Here is a 22136-nt window from a genome sequence, read left to right as displayed (position 1 = left end):
TTCCATACTTTATATTCTCTGACAGCTTTTTTCAGAGAAATATAAATAAATATAAAGTTATATGTTTTAAATAATGTTAGCTAAACAAATCAATGCTTCATATTAACTTTTGATTCTAAAATTTGTTACAGAGGGTACAGACGTTAATTAATTGTAGATGTGCATAATGCTTCAGATAATTGTGCTATAATGCAACAGTGGCAAAATTATGTTTTTATAGAAGAAATCACTTTGTGAAGTAATCTGAAAAAAAAAATACACTTTGATTTTTTTGTACATGTTTTAAAATATTAGGTTTTTGTATTACTGGTTAAAATGTGACGTTCTGGTTTCATTATGTCTTTGATCTTTTAAATAAGGATCTGAAAAAAATGTACGCAAATCTAAAATTTTACTGATATTATGAAGTTCATTTATTTTTTAATTCTTTAAATCAATAGAAACATTAAAATCTTTTGTATAGTTAATATTTTAATGCAAAGTACATTTATTTTATTTACTATCTTTTGTTACATTCTATTATTTCACAACCTACTAGTTTTGCTGGTATTTTATTTTGTTAAGATTTCCAAATGAGTTGTTAAGCATTTGCTCTGAGTTTCCATGATAGCTATTCATCAGAAATGTGAGTTGAATTTCATAATGGCATTGATTTAAATTTATTCTAAAATGAAGTGATTCAAAATTAAAAAGTTGTTCTTTTTTCTTATTAAAAGTACAATTCATTAAATTAAAGCAATTTTCATTAATAAAATCTATGTAGTTCATAAATAGTTGAAGTGAGATGAAAGTTTTTCTAATTTTTTTTAATCTTTAAGATGAACTCTTACTTTGATCTGCTTAGTAGTGGCCCGTTTCATCAGTTATTAGATTTCCCTCACATTTCTTTTGAATAGTGCTGTTTTGAAGATTTTGGACCTAATTCACACAATTTACTTTTCTGTATACAAATGTAGATAATTTTGCAGTATCTATTGTGTGGATTCACAGAACCTCAGTTCTATCTAATAAGTCTTTCTAATGCAATTATTTGATGATTACTATAACTGTCATTTCAACTGCTCTTCCTTCCATGTTGGTGGGCATTAAGTAATGTGTTATTTGGATATATATTTATGCTTCACAAATTGACTCTCTTTTTAGTCAAACCAAAGAGTCTATTTCTTCTCCAATCATGAATCCTGAATCTCAGGCCTTCCTGAGACATGAACTCTGAAATGAAACAGAAATGTTAAATGTGGGATTAGGGATCATTCCTTATGTTTTAAAGAATATTGCATATGATATTAATTATTGCCCTTTATTTAATGTACCTGTCCTCAGAGACAAGTGAAAAAAATCACATTTTAAAATATAAAAATAATCAATTGGAATTCATCTGGGACCAGGAATATATTAAATGTTTACTAGACAAATACAAAGCATGTGTACAACTGAACATAGAAGGCATGAGACACAGAGAAGCTTTTTCTAAACTCCAAGTGCCAGAAACCTGGCCCACCCACAGAGCCATGAAACTCCCCACATGTTAAATGTTTAGACAGTTTACCAGTCTATAGGAGTGAATTTTCTACCTTTAAAAAAATAGACATTTTGGTGGGGGGCGGGGAGTAGGTAAAGAGCCTTATCTTGTTTATGTACAAATGAAAAAGGACTGTTAGAAATGGCATCCTAAATGGGAAATATTGTTTTTGCTGTAGTTTACATATAGCAAATTAGTGAACAGTACAAAAAAGAGATCAAAGAATATCCACTTGTTAGCTATAAGCAAATCTGCAGAATGCAATATAGATGAAATGTTTTGCTACCTTTCAATGGGTGCAAGCCTGTCCAGGATTTAAGTTTGTTTTCTTAAGGCAAAAACATTTACATTTCTCTTGAGTGAACATGACCCTCTGCTGTGGTTGTATAAACTTGCCCTGTTTTTAAAATTAAAATTGATTGTGTTATCGTATTAACCGAAAATTTTTCTGGAACTCGTAAGTAGTTGGTGTGCTTAGAGGTTCAAAATTAGTAGCACGAGTAAAGTATATGCTTCAGTTTCATGGTTTTGGAGTTGGGAGGTAGGTCTGCTGGAGATTATCTTCTGTTTTATATATGTCATCAGCTCCCTCCACCCCCCCCCCCCACCACCACCCAAATCCGGCGAAAGAACTTTGTTTGAGATGCATCCTACCTCTTCATGCTTGAATTTTGTCAACCTGGTTATATATTTCTTAAGGTCAATATTCATATGTTTCTTTAAAATTTAATTATCTCAACTAGCACAATAATGTTCAGCATCTCCTAAGCATTCAAGAAAAGAACATGTATGAACCTCCTGTGTTTTACTACTGTGTCTTAAAGTTTCCCTATAATTTAAGTATTTGGTTTGTTAACATAGGTAGGTAGTAGATCTATAAATAGCTTGCCTAGAACTCACTTTTATGCGTCATTTCCTGGAGTCTGTGGTGAACAGCATTGGCCTGCTGATTTTTTTAAGTGTCGTTTTCTTAAGAGCCATTTTTTCCTTTCCAAGGAGCTAGTATGTTGTAGCTTATTGATTTGTATAGCTGGAGTGAAAGTCTTCCTTCCACTCATGACTTGGTGAGAACTTATAAAACTTATTGTGTCTTCACTTTAACTTAGGTGTTTTTACCACAGCACATGTCTTTGTAAGAAACATTAGCTTCCATGTGATTGGTAAATAAGGGAGTAAAGTCCATGAAATGTGGAAGTGGCATCAGCTCATATGTCATATCATGCAACTTTGCCTAGAGAAGAACAGCTAGGGAAACACGAATAGAATTAGAATGTCGGAAGGAAAGGAAGAAACCCCGAACTCAGCTGTGCGCTAGAAATGGAAGCCTTTAACATTTTTTTTTAAAAAATTTTTAATCTTGATATGTTAATTTCTTAGAGAAGCGAAGCAAAATATCCCTTTATGTTTTTGGATTAGGAAATTGTGTCCTTACAACTTAATTTTTTTTTTTTTTTTGCTTTGTACATTCAAATCTATGTTCTTAGTAATAAGGTTATGATTATTGTAATTTTTGTTTTTTACTATGTACTGTTCCTCTTTTATTTGTTAATGGTTTTTGTCTTAAACCCTACTGTGTCATATTATATTGCTACAAACTTTATTTTTGGAGGTATTTGCATAGAATATCTTTTTCATCCTTTTATTGTGAGCTTTAAAACTAGCATATTGTAAGATTTTTCTTAAAAACCCAATTTGATAAATCTATGAGTTATGAATTTAAATATATTACATTTATTTTTATTAGTTTTAAACTTGAGTTTCTTTCTACAAGCTTATTTTGTTGGTGCTGTTGGCCAATTGTTTTGTTTGCTACTTTCCTCTTATGCTTTGCTGCATTGATATACATAATTCTTTCTCCCTCTGCAAGTTTAGAAACTATGAAGTATTGTCATATGTAGCTTTAATTAAATACCATTACTTTTAAAATATGCTTAATTAGCTATAAGTTATCCAAGTGTAAAGTGTCTAATTTCTGTCCTCCAAAACAAAACACAGATTCAGCCCACTTTTAATTATCCATCGAGCATTCTCACTTCAATGTAATTTATTCTTGTCTAGAGTTTTAGTTCCATCATTTTAGGCTCCCAAAGTTATTATTAACTTCTTTAATTAACATTTAATGTAATTAAGTTACATTAAAAAAAATAGTTGCAGGCTCTCTTTTGGGATACTCTTAGGAGTGAGCACCTACTCCCAGCTCCGACTTCCTATAGAGGTTCCCTAGCTCTTGGCAGATTGCATTTCCTCCTGGACCAAGCTCACTGGCAAAACTCCATTCCCAGTTTTATTATATCCATCATTCCTTCTCCATTTAAGATGTTACCAGTACTTTCACTCTTTCATTTTTGTGTGTTTTAAATTTCTGTGATTACAAAGGCTGGAATTACAAATTAGTCTTGTGTTTTCTGCTCTTTGTGCTATTTTTTCCACCAACCTCTTCCCACCTTCTTTATTTTAGGATGAGATTTTTCAGAACTCAAACATTGACAGGAAAACTTATGTCGTATTAAACAAGAAATGTCTATCTAGTTATCTATCTAGGCTAGTAATAAGGTCCCCCAATTTGTACAATGCATAACTCCAAGGCATTCTATCCATAAAAAATACATTGGGCATGGTGTCCCCTGGGATTTCATGGCATCTAAATAATACAAGTAATCACTTGTTTAAAATAGTTAAATAGTCACTAAACAGTAGTGTCGTTCCCCCCGTCCTTATGGGGCCTTGTAGCGATCTGTCAGTATGAGCTCAGGAGAGACTCTTACCCTCAGACAATCCCCTGGTTTCAGATCTATACAATGACAGCAGTTTGAGAATTGCCTTGAGTTTGGGGAAGTAGCTCAGTTTTTTATAGCAAACCCATTACCAGAAATTTTAGGTTCAGCTAGATATTTCAAATTCATAAAACTAGAAAACTTTATGGCACTAATTTGTTTAACTTTGTAAAAGACTACAGGATAGGATAAAAGGTCCTGGCAAAGATGAACATGCCTCTTCAGCCTTAGCTCTTAAGTTAATCAGTTCATATTAGTATCGGGGCTTTTTTCTCCCCTTGTTCTCCCCCTACATTTGCTTCTCAAGGGTGAGAGAAAGATGGTGTATGAGCCATTCTTTCTGAAGGCTCAAGCTATACATAGGAATGAACATCTTTTGCAACAACGGATAGGCATTAGCTTCCAGGTCCCAGCTATGGGAACGCCTTGTTGCAAATTAAGTTACACTGAAGTAAGGTCTATTTATAGTTTATTCACAATTCTTTTAGCCTGGCTGTGGAGTTACTTTTACCATAAGCAATACTGCCTGATAAAACTGAAATTTCACCATTATAAGTTTTCAGGGAAAAAGAGCTAAGGAAAGGTGAGTCATAGGGTCTAATTGTCTTTTTATCAGGTATTCAGCAGATAGAAAAAGCTGAAAACTTTTCGTTCTGTTATTTATTCCCCCACCTCCCATTTTTTACTTTTGGTTTTCTTTGTCTCTTCTTTCAGTTTCTTTATGGATTGAGCATTTGTAAGGAAAAAAGTTTTAATTTGCCAATTTAGATTTTAGGAAGAATCAATTTTATGTATATGTTTTCAGTTAACTATATTTAATGAAAAGTTCCAAGAAATAATTCTTGACTATCTATTAATTTACATATATATAACATATGTGTGTGCACACACACACACGTGTCATCACAAAATTCTCTTTAAAAATAGATGCTAATAAGTACTTTTCCCCCGAGAAAGCAAAATGCAATGTGATGGGTGTAAAAAGAATCTCATTTCCTTGTGTTATAGAAAGAACACAATAAAATATTTCCATATAAATGAGCAGAGAGGATGGGAAAGGATTAGTATAAAAATATTGGTTCGGAGTATATTTTAAAATGCGTCTAGTTAATAAATGTGGATTATAGAAAAAATTATAAATCTTGAAAGTTTTAAAAATTTGATATCATGAAAGAATACACATATTTCTGAGTGTTCATTTTTGTTTACATTTACATTTTAAATTGTTTGTTTTGACACTATATGTCTTTAATATTCTCTAGAAGACAAACAGTACTGTAAAACCTAAATAACTTTTGAGAAATGAAGGAAGAACCAAGACCTCCTGAGCTCCTTAAAATTTAAATGAAAAATAATGATTAAAAAATTATCATTTGAATAATTTCAAGAACACTATCTAACACTGCTAAACAATAATTCTATGTAAAATTATTCCAGATTTACTTTAAGAGATTAATTATTATTTGTTAGAATTACAATTATTAATTACTTTGAAAGGAATTCTAAAAAATTTTATGTTCATAATTAAATACTCTTGAATTTTATTGATATAATTAATTTCTTAACATATATATATTTGTAGCCTAGTTTCAAATTGTAAATTATGAATTAAGTTGAATGAGTTGGTGAAATCATATATTCTTTATATATTTGACTCCGAGATAAGTTCAAATAGAACTTTATGTTTTTCAGTATGTGTTCTCAGTGAATGTTTACTGCCTCTGTATTTATAAAGGATGGTTCATGATCTTTTTAAATATTTATGGCTTAGAATACTTAACTAGAAATTAATACCAATTGATAAAAATAATTACAGTATTATAATTCTATGTGTTTTGAGCTTCTTTAATGTTTTTTTTTTTCAAAAGAACGTGAAGGGAATGTTATTCTAATTGTTACCTATTACATTATTTTTCAGGTGCATTTTCTTGATCATAAATCAGTACCTATTGGCCAGAAAATGGAAAACCTAATGCAGATTAGGGAATTTGCAAAGGAAGTGAAAAAAAGAAATATTTTATTATGTGGCCTTCTCATATATTGTCCACAGGTAGGTAAAATGTTAGTCTCTTCAGATTATATGTTCTATAGACTACAATTTTAATGGTGTGGTCTGATTTTGTTAAAAGCAGAGATATTAAAAGAATAAATATGGCTTGAAAATTACTCAAATATTTTTTTATGTAGAAGGTAGAACCTTTCAACCCTGGAGGAAAAATACAAATCAAAACATGTTTCGATTAGAGAAAAAAGACAAGATTGACATATATCTCATACTAGGTAGTCCACATTGAATTGTCAGATATGCAAATAAAAAGAACGCCCAGTTAAATTTGAACTTCAGATAATAAATAATTTTAAGTACATCCAAATTTGGAATTTGAAATTTGAAATCGAAATCTAACTGGACTTTTCTAATTAACTGGCAATCCTATGGTCACACTCTTAGCCATTGCTATAGTTTGAAATCACTTATTTCTTTTATGTTATGCTAGAGATGGTGATCAAAATTTTAATCACTTGAAAGCAATGCTTGGCATTCTGATTACAAGAGGGCATGGTATTTAGAGGAAAACTTAGATTGTTGCTGTTTTTTAATAGCAATAAGTTAAGCTGAAGGCAAAATAAAATTAGCATTATAAACTCTTTGTGCAGAGAAATGTTATGTAACTCAAACTATTCAGAGTCTCTGTGAGAGAAGGTGGATTTCCCTCTTGTGCATATGTACCATTCATGGAACTTCCAGAATGCTTTATAGTTTCTTCGAGGTACCACATAGGATTTGAGGAAGTGAAATAGTCAACTGCTTTTTTAATGGCCTGGAAAAAAAGGTATTTGGTACTGACTGTCCAGGAAATGACAGATACCAAAAGTTATATGGTTGATGAAGAACAGCTATTATCAATGAAATAGTTAAGGTGCCTTTTTAGCCTGAAGATAACATTTCTTTTGAAACAAATGGGATTTAATTAAATATAAGGATTATCTTTCAGCCAGTCCCTTGGTTTTCTTTAAGGTCATTTCCTCTACTTAGAAAATATGAAAGCGTGACCTCGGTTAGTGATCAAGAACAAGGCAGAGTTTAGTTTACTTAGGATCATGGGATCATAAAATGTTAGTGCTGTAGGGTCTATTAAAGTCAAAACAATCGAAATCAAAAGAGATATATCAACTTCCCCAGGGACATATAACTGGCAGAGTAAGAATAAAGAACTCAGGTCTATATCTTCATTCAGAACTGTTTCCCTTCATTAGATTGCATTTGGTTGTACGCTAGATTATATGATGGGAAAAATAAATCTGTTCTTTCTATTGTGCCATGTGAGGAGTCATAGATACACACTGATGCTACACTAGGCAGGCAGAAATTTGAGTTCCTTGAGTAAATCTCAAAAGCTGAGACATGATAGAGCATACACAATTCCTGAAACTCTCTTCGTCCTACGATTTAGGCTAAGCGAAAAAGGCCTGTACACACTGTAGCTGACATTCCAGTATGGTCGAGTGTAGTTGCCAGATGAAATATAGCATGTTCAGTTGAATCTGAATTTCAAGTAAGCAATAATTTTTTAGTGTAAGAATGTTCCAAATATTACATAGGACATACCCGTACTAAAAATTCTATGTTGTTATTCTGAAATTCAAATATAATTGGGTAGTTTGTGTTTTTATTTGCTAAACCTAGTAACCCCTATAATGTTTATATTCACAATGAAGTTATTTTCCTACTCCTGCCATGTTCTACATATTTGTGGAATGGGTGACAGGGAATATCTGTGAGACTGTACCTGAGTGGGGTCTCTGTTTGGAAAAGTAGCCTTTTTGGAAAGCACCAGCCTTTGCTGCCTACTATTTGGTGTCTGACCTCTGTTATTTTGAGAAAAATTCAAGCCGGTAAGCCAGCCCTCTACTAAACTTCCCCAAAGTGGGAAGAAGATAGTCTTGCAAAGCCTTCAATATGTCTCTCATCGTTTTAGAAAACTAATGTAGCATATTTAAGTGTTGCTTGTCCCTTTTTAAAAATACAATAGTGAAGATGTTTCGAACTTGTGAGAATGTTTAAAATAGAGTTTACTTTTGTCCTTAAAGATGCAGGTATGAGTTTGTCTTACTTGCCCTACACACTGTCCAATGCATAATTCCACCTTAAAGAGCATTTACCCAAGGACCTTGGGATGTTCATCAGATATTCCATTAAAAAGGGCTGTGGTTAAAATGTTGGGGAAGCATCGGTAAATACAGTTTAACAGACTTCTTTAATGAAGGGCTTCTCACAAATACTTAACATGCTAATGAGTATTTTGTATTATAATTTGGGGACAAAGGGTATGCAATTTTCCATTTTTCTCCTGTAACTCTTTAACCATAGATAAGTCATAGGACTAAAGCTTTGTAAAACAAACTTTGGGAAACACTCTTCACAAATATGCCCTAAGTAAAGAAACTGCTATCTGTACACACTGTTTTTATACTTCAGTACTAATTTTTCCATTTAGTTTTGTCAGTATCTCTACTATTGAGTGCTTGCTTGGCAGGCATTCTGTCAACACTAAGGATATGAAAATATATAAGATGGAGTTTCTGTTCACTGTTTAGTGAAAAGAGTGTTAGTTTGTGCTTTCCATGGTACTGTGAGATGCAACTTTTTGTAGTGTTCATATAGTGGACTTAGTTTTCTAAATCTAATATATCTGCAATAATCATAATGATGTTTTCATAGATAATTAATATCTATCCTTTTAAGTCTCTCATCACTGAAGCCTTTCTAGATGTTTTACCACTTTTCATAACATGTAACATTAAGTGCTTCCCCTTTGGGTAGATTATTGATAGTCCCTTCTCGGAAGAGAGAACGTACTGAATTGACTTCAATATCTGTGCTATACATATGGTCTTTCTGGATTAGAGAGGATTTGCCACATTATGATATGATATTTCTGATAATGTAGATGGTCTTGATTTTTTGGCTGCACCTACGCAGTGTTGATGTATATGATATTTATAGTTAAATAGAATTATGTAAGCCATTTTTTTTTTTTAAACACACGATGCTGTTTAAGCCTCTGTGCTTGTGTAGAGTTCGTTTGCACACATGTGTAGGACTTTCTGTGTTTGGTGAATTTAAATTTATTAGTTTTTTCTAGTGTTTCAGTCTTTTATTATCTTTTTTGATATAAAATACAGAGTATGATTAATTAGCCGCTATGTGTTTCTTTATATAATTTGCAAATTCTAGATGTCTGTGTTTTACATACACCTTTACAGAGAAGTTATTTTGGAAAAAGCTACGGATTGATCCTTTTTTAGTACCTGTAAATGTTCTATAATGTTGTTTGTGATCAATTAATGATAATTCTTTGATAATTCAGTAACTGACAGACGTGTCTAACTATATAATATTTCAACTCAGTTTCTTTATGTTTCCTCTACTTACATAAGAATCTTTAACAAATGCTTTGCTTAACTCTAGATTTGTTCCATATATTTGTATTTTTCTAATTATAGAGAAATTATTTGCTAAATTATTGAATATGCTAGTTCCTTAGCTGTATCAATGTAGTAAAGCACTAATTAACTTTTTTTCCCAAAATTGACTTTAAAAATATTCTACTGGCTTCAAAAAATTAAATAATTTAGGATAAGCTCTTTGTGAGTAGTTTAGACTTATGGATCAAGTGACAGGCTTAACCATTTATATATAGTATTAAATTTTCTGACTTTATCATCCATTGCTCAGTTCTTCAAGTTATAAATCAGGAAAGATTTGAAATGTATACTCTAGACAAGAAATGTAGCATAAAATTTGCCTTCAAAATTTGTTGAATGAATTTTAATCAGGTCCTATCGTTTTTCTAAAATAATCATGCAAACATAACTGTAAATAATATTAAAAATCAGGTTTCCTTAATTTAATACATATAGTCACCTTTTAAGTATTATTTTACATAATTCTATGCATAAAATACTACTCCTCCTCCATCCTATTATTCCAACTTTGTTAGGAAAGTCACCTTTGGTGTCCAAGATAGAAAATTATATGTTTGAGGAACATGTTCCAATTATTTGAAAATCTATATCTGATTATATAACAGTGGTCTTATGGAGAATTAGTATTTCTGGCATGAACTATTCAAGCCAATAGATTTGAGTTTGCAGTCTTAATTTTATTGAAGTCTAAAATATTTTATGATGATTTTGTTTTTTAATGCAAATATTTGCAAGTATAAATTTTAAAAAACATTTTGCTCATGAACTTTTATGCTGATAAAATATAAAAGTCTATAAAGTTTATAAAGTCTAGTTTTCCATTTAATCTGTGCATTGTGCCTGCTCAGGACTTTAGAAATAGAAACACACAGGTTCGTGGTTAAAGAATTTCCCAAAACTGGTATAACTGTTTACTTCTTGCACTGAATTAGTATCTTTTCCTTTCATTTAAAAGCTAGTTGTATGAGCTTGAAACAGTAATATAAGTTTTCTAAGCTTCAAATTCTCCATTTGTAAAATGCCGAGGTCAGAACATCTGTATTAAAGTCTCTGTTGGATGAAAAGATAAAGACACAGGAAGTGTGCAGACTGTGTCAGGTGATCATTTCTCACTCTGACACAGGAACATTCTGGAACTGCGTGTAGGTTCTTTTTTCCTCTTTCTATGTGACCATGCACTTTACCTGTTCAACTATTGTTTCCTTTATTTCATTGATAAATTAACCATTATAGTTTATATATTTTATTATAGTTCAGAGAGGGGTAACTGTTCTTTTTCTTCCTGACATGTTAATAAAGTAGAAGACCACAGGGGAATTTCATAGTTTGTTCTGCTGTTATAACAAGATGCCATAGACTGGGTGGCTTATAAACAATAGAACTTTGTTTCTCATAGTTCCGGAGGCTAGAAGCCTGAGATCAGGGTGCCGGCATGGTCAAGATCTGGTGAAGATCCTCCTTCTGGTTGCAGACCACCGTTTTCTCATTTTATCCTCATGTGGCTGCGAGGGGGTGAGGCCTTGCTGAGGTTTCTTTTAAGCGGAGACCTAGTTTCTTCATTAATCTTATTCATGAGGACTCGACTCTCATGACCCAATCACGAAAGGCCTCACTTTCTGATACCATCACAACAGGGTTAGGCTTTCAACATATGAATTTGGTGGGCAGCACAAACATTCAGTCCATAACAGGGAGTTAGCATCCTTCAGGGAAAGGTTAAAGAAACTATTGCACATTTTAGCATGGCAGGGAATGTGTGCCACTTTATTCATTTTCTCTTTCTCCTTTCCCCCTTTGAATTGGCATTCCACTGCGTTTGATATAATGGGAAATAGGACTTTTGAAAAAAATGTTTGGCTTAATGAGTATTTTCACAAGATGGGGCCATTGGGCAGGATTACATCGATCGGCAGAGCTACAAAAACTAAGCCCTGAAGAGGTCAGTAGGTAAAACGGAGGCGCCGCATTACCCGCTTCCTGCTCCTAAATGCCACTTTTTCTTTGTTTCTACAACTACAGTTCTGGAAGGCATACGAAAGAGGAAAGAAGTTGCCAACAGAGTTCTGTAATTTTCTGTGCTTTAAAAAATAATTATTTGTAAAAGATTTATGAGAATCTTATACAACTCCAAAATAGAATTGAAAAGATGTAATAAAGTTTTTTTTTGGTAACAACACTAAATTAGATAAAGCTGTATAAATTCATCTGTCTCAAAGTACAAACTAGACCTCTCTTATATTGACAAGTTAAATACTATTGTCTTTTCCTATTGTTTGGGTTCCGAAGTTTTTGTTTATACTGTAAAAGGCATTCAGAAAACATTCTTGACTATGAATCTCTTTGTAATTACCTCAGGTAAATTTATACTAAGACATTAAGAAATATGTGAATAGGTCCCAGTATTCTAGGATACCTTTGTGCCAAGAGACCTAAATTCATAGGACACAATTGACACCAATCTTTCCCCCTCATCTGCGTCCCATTTGCTCTGTGTCTTCTAGACATATGAGTTATCCTTCAAGTATGTATGATCATTTGGAGAACAAATAGGTATATGTTATCAAGTAGCAAAAATGGGTTATTTTTTTAAATGATAATCTTGGGGGAGGCTACTTCCTGCAATAAGCAATTACTTGGAATTTAACTGGGAATTATTTACTAAACAAACAATACTTTCCATGACACTGAATCATATGGCATGCACACCAAACATGCAGCACCAAATTGGTTTACAGAAACCCGTAATACCCTGTTCAGAGTAATCAGGCTTTTTTGATGTGGGAATGTTTATGAGACTGAATATTTTTCACTTTCAATATTGTTTTGGCTTTCATTGTTTAGACTTAGTCATTCTTTGGGAAAATATGAAGGTTATGAAAGATAATGTCTCTTCAAAATTGAGTAAGTTTGAAAGTCAAAACTTCTTTGGGAGTTTGTTTAGCTTATTTTGCAGATTCCTTAGAGAGAGTGGCAGTAAGCTATTATACTTGGACATATCTAAATGAAATGGAATGTTGGAAACAAATTTCCACTGCAGATTTCTCCTTTTTGAATAAAAGAATCAGATTTATGAATGAAGATGGCCATGGAAAGTTCTTAATGAGCTAATTCCTTTAAACTATGTATTAGTTAGCTATTATTGCATAGCAAATTACCCCCAAACTTAGTGGCTTAAAACAACATTTATTATGTCACAGTCTCTGTGGGTTCTCTAGCTCTGGGCATTTCTCGAGGCTATAGTCATCTCAAGGCTGCCCTGGAGATGATCTGCCTTCTTAGCTCACTTAGCTACCTGTTGGAAGGATTCAGTTCCTCTGGGCTGTCGCACTGAGAGGCCTTAGTTCTTCACAGGCTCATGGATGGAGGCCTGCCTCTGTTCCTTGCCATGGGGACCTACCTAATCATAGTGCATCTCATGACATCAGAACAAGCAAGAGGGAGAACTAAAATGAAGGTCACAGTCTTCTGTAACATAATCACCAAGTGACATTCCATCATCTATATTATATTCTATTCATCTGAAGCAAATTACTAGATTCTACCCATGCTCAAGGAAGCGATTACACAAAGCATGAATACCAGGAGGGGGTCATCATTGTATCTGTATCATATGCTGCCTACCGCAATACCAGACTGCAAATATTTTAGGTTAAGAATTATATTTCTTTTTACCCACTCCATGTGAATTAAGGAGTTTGTAATCAAAATAGGGCTAGGAATATTTCAATATAAAAAAAACATACACATAGGTTATTTATGTGTGTGTGTGTGTGTGTATACACATACATACATACATATATACATATGATTACACACACATATAATTTTTTTCTTGACATGCGAATAGAGTAGTAACAACGAGAAAGTGTTTATCAGGGAGGTGGAGAGCCAAAGACACGGAAACTTATTTTTATATTATCTGTACAATTGTTTTTAGAGAGCTTGGTTCAGGTCAGATCCATATCGAATGCATAGGGGCATATATTTATAGATGGGCTATATTATTTCAATTTAGGTCAGTGAAGCTAGTATTACAAAATAATTGCTATGAAATGGTGGCATTGCATTTGAGAAAGTTGAGACCCCTTAAAGTAAGATCATGTAACCCAGAAGTGTTATACCTCACAGACTTGGAGAAGAGTTTCTAGGAAAGAGTTGTGATAGAAAGTTATGAGGACTGGAGTTGAAAGGAAGACAATGCATCCAATAACTGGAATCGTGTCAGTGACCTTCAGGGAAGGCATGTTTGCGGACTTGTGGAAAATGCTGAGAAACTTTATCAGGTGCCATTTGCTTTCCTATAAACTGTCCTGCCTCTCACCCCTGTCGCACCAGTAAAGCTCCTGCTCTTTTACTAATGTCAGTGAAAAGTTGAAAATAAGGTTTAATTTGAGTCTTTGTTCAATTTCTGATATTTTTGACTTATAGAAAAAAATAGGCACGACAAGTAGGCCAAAAGAACAAACTGAATAATTAGTCTCTGGAAAATGGAGAGTTTTTCTAATGTACGTGGCATTATTTCAGCCCTTTGAAATAAAATGTGTTGTATATATTCAGCTCACAGAGGTTGTATGTAGACTTTCCTTAAATAACATTAGAGGGAGGGAGATACCTTTACTGTTTATTTTTATTTTATGGAACACTAATTATCCAAACTGCAGAAGCAGCTGTACAAAGAACTCCAAAATTGCAGTGTTTAACTGAATCAAGTAGAGGACATCATGTGCGTGCTAGAGGACTTGAAAACATCAAGTAGGGTGGGAAGTGAAACTCGAGAGGAGAAATGTGAAGCCAAAATAATTATGTTAAGATTTGACATTCTACATCAATGGCAATAATTTTGAATACGTTGAAATATTTGGGGCCTATTGACTCTTAGGTATTTCAAGTCATTTAGATTAAGGGTAGTATTTCCCAAATCAGGGATTGTCTAAAGACTATTTTCCAGGAATGGGAGTTGATTGTATGCAAATTCCTTATTTTCTGCCCAGTCAATATTTAGAAAAGATAATAGTTTGTAAAGTAGAACATGTGTTTATTGTTTCTGAACATCCTATCAGCATTTCTGATTATCATCACAATGGAAATACAAAAGGACCTACTCCACAAGAATTAGGGAGATATGAGTAATGTTTGGCATGTAGATTTGTGTATAGAAAATGGCAAGGTTTATTAGTTTTCAATTCATCTCATTACTCACCTTTGACAGTTGGTAAGGAAATGTATTTTAATTAAGCTTCAACTTCTTACTGAATGCATGATGGCAATTATATACTAATGCTATTAGGAAATGAGTTAGCTTAATAACAAACATATCTACAGTAACTTTTAGAATCTGGGTTTTAATAGAAAAAACACAGATGTTTTACAAAGACACTATTCATGATTATTATTATCATGCTTTCGGTCATTGTTTGTATGTTTTTAATCACTGTATTATGCTGAAATCCTGTGTCAGAAAGAATATAAGAAAATCGTGTTTAAAAAATTCCACACAATTTACCACTTCAGCTAAAATTGTATATTTTAATCTTTTGCGTTTTTACTCTTATTTCTTTTTTTAAATTTTGATCCTCAATCTGTATTTATGGCCTAAATGCTTCTAAATCATAGTAGATTTCATAACTAGGCCACAAATATTCTGCTATATGGACAGATTTTTTTTTAAAGAAAAGTTTCAGGAACACAAGAAATTAGTATTTACTATCAGACATGCTTTACATTTTTTTATTGTTTACCACAAAGACTTTTGTGTTGGAAGTATTCAAAGAAAGGAAGTTTTAATTTTTGTTTATAGGTTTTCAAGCTAAAATTAGGTCAACACAAGATATATTAAAATAGGGACCATTAAACTTAGCTGTATATACCACCTACTAGTTTGTCGTTACATTCATTTTGCAGTATTGAGCCAAATTCATGCTCAGTTCTTACTATAAAGATAACAAAAAAACATTTTGATTCTCTAGTGAGGATATGGTGTTGTGAAAAGATACCAAGCTCTATATAAAATTATTTTATTTAATATTCAAATGTATACATTTATAGTATTCTACTGCATGTGCATTATGTTACATATTTCTAGTCCCTTTCTAGTGAAAAGTCAGGTCATTTCTTGCTTGTTTATTATGTAGATGTCTTTGAGTCTGACTTGATCTGTTTAGTTTTGAATTTTAAATAGGAATAATTTTGCTAAATATACTAGCGTTTAAAATAATTGTGCTATATTCCTTACCATCTTAATCCTCTTATCCCTTTATTAAATTTCTGACTTCATTTTAAAAATGTTTTGGTTCAATTAAAGGATTTAGGCTCTTCAGGGAGGGTAGCTTCTCTCTTTTTTAAGAAAGCTAAGCATTAGTACAGATTATTAGTAATGTTCTGATTCTCAACAGACAAAATAGGATAAAAACCTATAAGAAGTTGCTAAAAATTTAGTTACTGAAATCTGAGTTCTGGCCGATGAAGATAAAAGGCATAATCCATAAATCTGTTTTTTTAGATGAAGATGTTATATAATTTTCCAAAATATGCTAATCGTAGAGGAAAGATTAAAACATGCAATGACAAATCAATCTGAACCTTGATAGCAATTCCAATAATAGAGGCATTGCATTTAGCCTAAAAATTACCAGTAGAAGAACTATGTAAATATGGGGAGGGGCTTATTAATTTTCAATAAATGATCCGGCCAATATGATTTCAGAAAGCCTCATTCATATTTTCTAAAGTCGTGCCTTCTATTTTGTGGTTTCCATTTTTTTTCATAAACTAAAAGATTTGAGGCTTTGCTAGCAGCATTACCAGAACATGGATTTTCTTCACAAATATACTTTCTCAAGTCAAGTGAATCACAAGTGAATTACTTTTCTTACCTTTCCCCATATTTTTGCTGATTGTTTTAAGGCCTCGGAAGTAAGTTTTGTTTTGTTTTTCTTTTTAAGTATATGCAAGAAAGGATTTTTGCAAGCCATCATAAGTGATGGCCAAGATTTGACCCTTACCCTCAGAGAGAGTTTTTACTGGAGGAACTATATCAGATTAATAGTGTTAAACATGCATAACTTTTATATTTTGGAGTTTAATTATTTCCACAGATATGTGTTTCCCAGGGGTTAGCAAATGTGACCGTTGTGGTAAATTCATAGAAATAAATAATGGGAAATAGCTATTTTGCCTTCTGCTGCCCACGAGGCTGGTTCTGTGGAAGCCTTTACCAGCTAAAACACTATATATTGCACTCGAGATTACAGATCTTTTCAGCTAGTGTATCTTTGGGGCTTTACGTAATAAGAAAGTATATGTGCTAAGACAAAATAGAGAGCTATCTCATCTACGTTTTCCTGAAGAGTTGAATTTCCTGACTAACTAAAATATACGTTAAAAAATAGTAAAAATTCAAAAAGCTTATCCAGTTATGACTTTTTATAAAGAAAAGTTACGGAAATCACTAAATTTGTGTCTATGTAAGCGATTCCCTGACTTTAACAAGATTTATGAAGGAAAACAGCTTTTTCTCCATGACCCCTCATTTCACTTTAATACTAAACTTAAATGAAAATTTTATTTATTTAATTTATTTTTCACTTTTTAAAACTTTATTTGCCATTAGGAAGATAAACGAAGTCAGACTGTGGGAAATTTATGTTGTTAAATTATAAAATCATGAAATGCTGTTCTCGTAGTATAAATTATCACAAATTTCCTGATTTCCTTGGTTAATCTTAGCTCTTTGAATAGGAAAAAAAAAACATACCGTATATAGAACAGCTCTATATCTTTCTGTGAGCATTCTCCTTTGTATAGTAGGATAGAACAAGCACCAAAATGCATTGAAAATACTCACAAACATAGGTATATAGTTGCACAAAACAGTGGGTGAGTTTCAGAATGCAAAGGAAGGTATGGAAAAATGAAAATAAGAAGATCTGGCATGACAGAGTCACTGAAAAAGGAATGAAATCACTTCCAAAGGCAGTAGAACTTTGTTATGACCCAAGCAGTTTTCAGGCTCTACATGTACATGTAACCTCTAAGGATTAACCTGTGCTAACATATAAGCCTAGCTGCTGTATAAGACATTTGATTATCAATATCACAAATGTCAGAAGTGCCATTAATATAGTGTGCAATCAGAGATGTTTGTTTTTTTTGAACAGGAAGTGGTTTCTTTAAAAAAAAAAACACACAAGGAATACACGGTGCCTGTTTGTGTGTCTGTGTATTTTCTGCATATTCTGCGGTTGCAGGAAGAATTATGGTCTTTTAACATTTTTGTCCTTTATAGAGGGGTTTTCTAGATTTTGGCATTATAGTATCCTGCCTTCAATTACAGGATCCAGTTAGAATTAATGTACTTAGGAATCCATTGATGTGAATAATGGTCTCCTAATCATACTTTTATTTCCTAGATTAGCCTTATTTCCTGTAGTTTTATAATTTTTGATGTTATATCTTGAATTATTCTTTATAGGGAGCCTGAAGTCCTTTTATTTTCAGTCTGTAATTTGCATTATTATTTTCATTTTCTTTGATATTTTTTACTTAAAGAAAATGAAATTTTTTTATCTTTTTTATGTCACATGCTTTTATTTTTTCTCATTTTTATTGTTTTGTTTTTTAATTATAGTTGATATTTAATATTAATTAATATTAGTTTCAGATATACAGCGTAGCGGTGTAATTGTCTCATCGAGTATCCAGTTTGTCTTAGATATGGTGACTAAATCACTGCTAACCTCTAGACTTCCAGTCAGAGTTTTAATTGGTTTATATTGTTTGGTCATTAAATTTCATGTATTTTCTAATGCTTACGATATTCTAGATGAGAAACATATAAACGTTGTTGGCCAAAATATTAAATTTATTATAAATTTTATTTTAAAAAGAAAAATGTAGGCTATTTAATATTTGAAAATTTCAAAATTGTAGCTTAGGTAAATATATTGATGATTTTTAGTGAACTGAAATAAGCACATACTCGCCATAGTTTGTTTATAACAGACGTTTACATTTGAATTTTATCTTTAAATTTTCATCTAGTTACCTTTATTGTTTTTTGGTTTCTGAGACATATTGTGTATTAATAAATGTGTGTAAATCTTTATGTAGCTTTATGTTAAGATATAGATTTCAGTATTATGCTTCCTGAACACAATTTTATGATCACAAAGGGCGACCGCCTCTCTCTCCTGTTTCTTTTCCACTCCTGCTTATACCCAATGACTGTTTTTTTTTTTTATTTTCATGCAGTTTTCTAAATAGTATCAAACATTACCTCCACCTCCAGGTTTATGTTCTATTAGTTTAGTAAGCTTAGTGGAATGAATGTCCATATCCCAATATTTTCATCAAAAGTCCTTGTTCTCATATTTGTTAAGCTGTTTGTAAAATATATCTTTATTTTCCAATTCAATTACTGTGGCCCGTGTATGTTCATTCTGTTCACCAGGCCAAGTTAATGTGCCCACTTTTGGGGCCAGGTCAGCTCACTCAAGTACATGGGTGAGTGTGAAGGTTGAGTTCATTCCAAAAGAAAATTGTGGTACCATTCCCAAAAGCACGGAAAACAGATGCTAGACAGACCCAAACGCTGGATTATTATCTGTTTATGTTGTGGACTGAATGTATGTCTCCTTCAAATTCATTTGTTGAAATTCTAAACCCCACCATGATAGTATTAGGAGATGAGGCCTTTGGGAGATAATTAGGTCAAGAGGGTGGAGCCCTCATAAGTGGGATTAGTGCCCTTAACCGCTCCTCTGTGAGGATACAAGAAGACAACAATCTTCAAACCAGGAAGTAGGCTCTCACCAGACCAGATCTGCCTGCATCTTGATCTTGGACATCCCAGCCCCAGAAGTGTGAAAAGTAAATATTTATTATTTAATTTACGCAGTCTAAGATGATTTATTATAACAGCCTGAATTGACTAAGAGAGTTTGTTAATTGGAGCATCTTTCCATCTTAGTAAATTTGTAAGATAAAGACATTTAATATTTGTGTCCACATGATGTAAATTTAGGTGCTTTTTTACTAATTATCTTGGAATTACAGCGTGTCAGATTTTTTATGGGACTTCAAAGTACAGCTAGATAAAATCTTCTTAAAAGATTACCAACCGCAATTATTTTTCATTACTTTTGAAACACCTTATTAATTATATATTGTTAAAAATAGTTCCAAACTTTGGAAAAAGTTAATTTAATAAAAATAGTTAACCACGGCAATAGTAATGCCTATTTGTGTCATTTTCATTCCAGTGCACACCCTCAGGAGAGGAAGAATAGGATAGCTCACACCCTGAATATCATTCTTCATTTTTGTTACAATTGAAAGAATTGGGTTGAGAACTACTGTTCTACCATATCTATTGACCTTGTCATAATTGTATTTATCTCCACACATAAAAAAAATGAGAGCTTTCATACATTTATACTGTTTATCATAATCCTTAGCTTTGGTTTCCTTTATCATATATATTTTCTTCCAGATGGAATTTGTATTGAATGTGTATTGGCTCTGCCCTTCCCCCACTCAAGTAATCCCTATCTCCCTCCATACTTTTTCTCCATAGTAATTTAAAATCTCGTGAACAGTGTTTTTTACTTATGTAAAAAAATATATGCTTATCGTCTGTCATCCTCACCTAAAATATGAGGCAGGTTTTGTGTGTGTGTGTGTGTGTGTGTGTGTGTGTGTGTGTGTGTGTGTGTTTTGGTCCATTTCAGCATCCAGAATGGTGCCTGGTATGAAGTAGATCCTTATATAACTATTTGTTGACTAATATGTAATGTATGAAAATTCTTGCAAGTATTATCAGAAAATCATATATTTGAGTAGTATCTTTGCCTTACTTGTTTAAAGTATACTTCTCTGATGATTTCTGCTTATGTTATCCCTGTCATTCTCGTGAAAATGTGTAAAATATTAACAGAAAAGTGGTTAAATCTTAGTATTTATGTTACTATAGTTGATTTTATAGAGGTAAAATTTAATAGAGTCCAAATTGCAGACCAATATCATTAATGAATATGGGTGCCATTTGCCTTATCCCAGAAATTCAGAGTTTATTATTAAAAAGCTCACTATAATAATTTACCATATATTCAAATGAAAGAAGAAAAATATCATCTCAATAGTTGGAGCAAAAACGTGGTAAAATTCATCACCCAGTCATGATAAATTCTAACCATACTGGGCATAGAAGTAAAATTTCTTAACTTGTTGAAGTGATACACCAAAATTTTAAAGCAAACATGAAATTTAATATATGTTAGGAATATCGCCTTAAAATAAAGAAGAGAATAATGACAGTCACCATTTCTGATCAACCTTGTACTGGATGGATCTCCTAACTAGCACCGTAAGATGAGAGAGAAATAGAAGGTTAAGGAATTAGAAAGTAAGAAACCTTTCATTATTTGCAAATAATCTGATCATGCCGAAACCTTGAGAAATTAGAGACAAATTTTTAAATTTAGTAACTGAACAAACTTTCACATATAAATCAATATACTAATATATTTTCTCTTAACCTAAGAGCAACAAACTGTTAGAAACTTTAAATACTATCCTTTATGAAATAGAAATACACTAAAAGGGGTGTGTGTATGTATGTGGTTACCATTGATCTCTTTTTTTTTTTTAGCTTTAAGAATCTGTAATAATTTTTTAATCAATTTCTCTTGCAGTGAATATGATCTGAATTATTTACATATGTTGATGGAATTATTTGTCTTTATTTTTAGACATAGCTCAAAAGTATTAAGAAAAATAAAATTAAAGAAAAATAAAATTAAAGAAAAATAAAAGCAGAAATTTTAAAAAGAAAAAACCTCTCTTTGGATTGGAAGAGTTCAGTATTGTTTTTTTCCCTGGCGAACTGTTAAGCAATAACAGTTTTTGATATCTATGTACTAGATGTTTGTCTTTTAGGTTTCTGTATGCTTTCTTAGCACATTTCTGTATGAACATTCATTGATAGGTACTTGCTTTGTCGCTTAAGGGAATTGATATGTCTATTAATCTTTCACAATATTAGGCATTGAAATATACATGGTCCATTTGGAAAAAGTCTTGTAATTTTACTTTCTGCAAAAGTTTTGCAAAAAAATATTAATCAATTTAGGAGAAATCTTAAGATACTGTAGAGTAGCTAAAGCTTGATTAACTATGTGGTACCTAGAAATTATATTAGGCAGCAAGTTAGTACTTTCTAGAACTTCGTAAGTGTTCTGAATTTGTAGACATGTGAATGTCTTGAAGAAAATATTTAATGTACATCATGTTTATAGTATTTTTAGATGTTCATTGTAAATGTAGCTTTTGTAATTAAATGCTGCTCTTGATTTCAA

General features: G+C 32.2%; 1 protein-coding gene across 1 annotated transcript in view; it reads left to right on the top strand.

The window, feature by feature from the left end:
- CRPPA (CDP-L-ribitol pyrophosphorylase A) overlaps positions 1–22136 on the top strand; it is a 218738-nt gene that overhangs the window by 126162 nt on the left and 70440 nt on the right. The window contains exon 9 of the mRNA XM_016139451.2: positions 6215–6346. Coding sequence (XP_015994937.2) covers positions 6215–6346 — 132 coding nt within the window. The remainder of the gene's footprint in view (positions 1–6214; positions 6347–22136) is intronic.

The sequence above is a fragment of the Rousettus aegyptiacus genome, unplaced genomic scaffold, assembly GCF_014176215.1.
Source record: "Rousettus aegyptiacus isolate mRouAeg1 unplaced genomic scaffold, mRouAeg1.p scaffold_m13_p_13, whole genome shotgun sequence".
Classification (NCBI taxonomy): Eukaryota; Metazoa; Chordata; class Mammalia; order Chiroptera; family Pteropodidae; genus Rousettus; species Rousettus aegyptiacus.
Note: the sequence above shows the minus strand (reverse complement) of the source record. Positions and strands in the feature narration are given on the sequence as shown.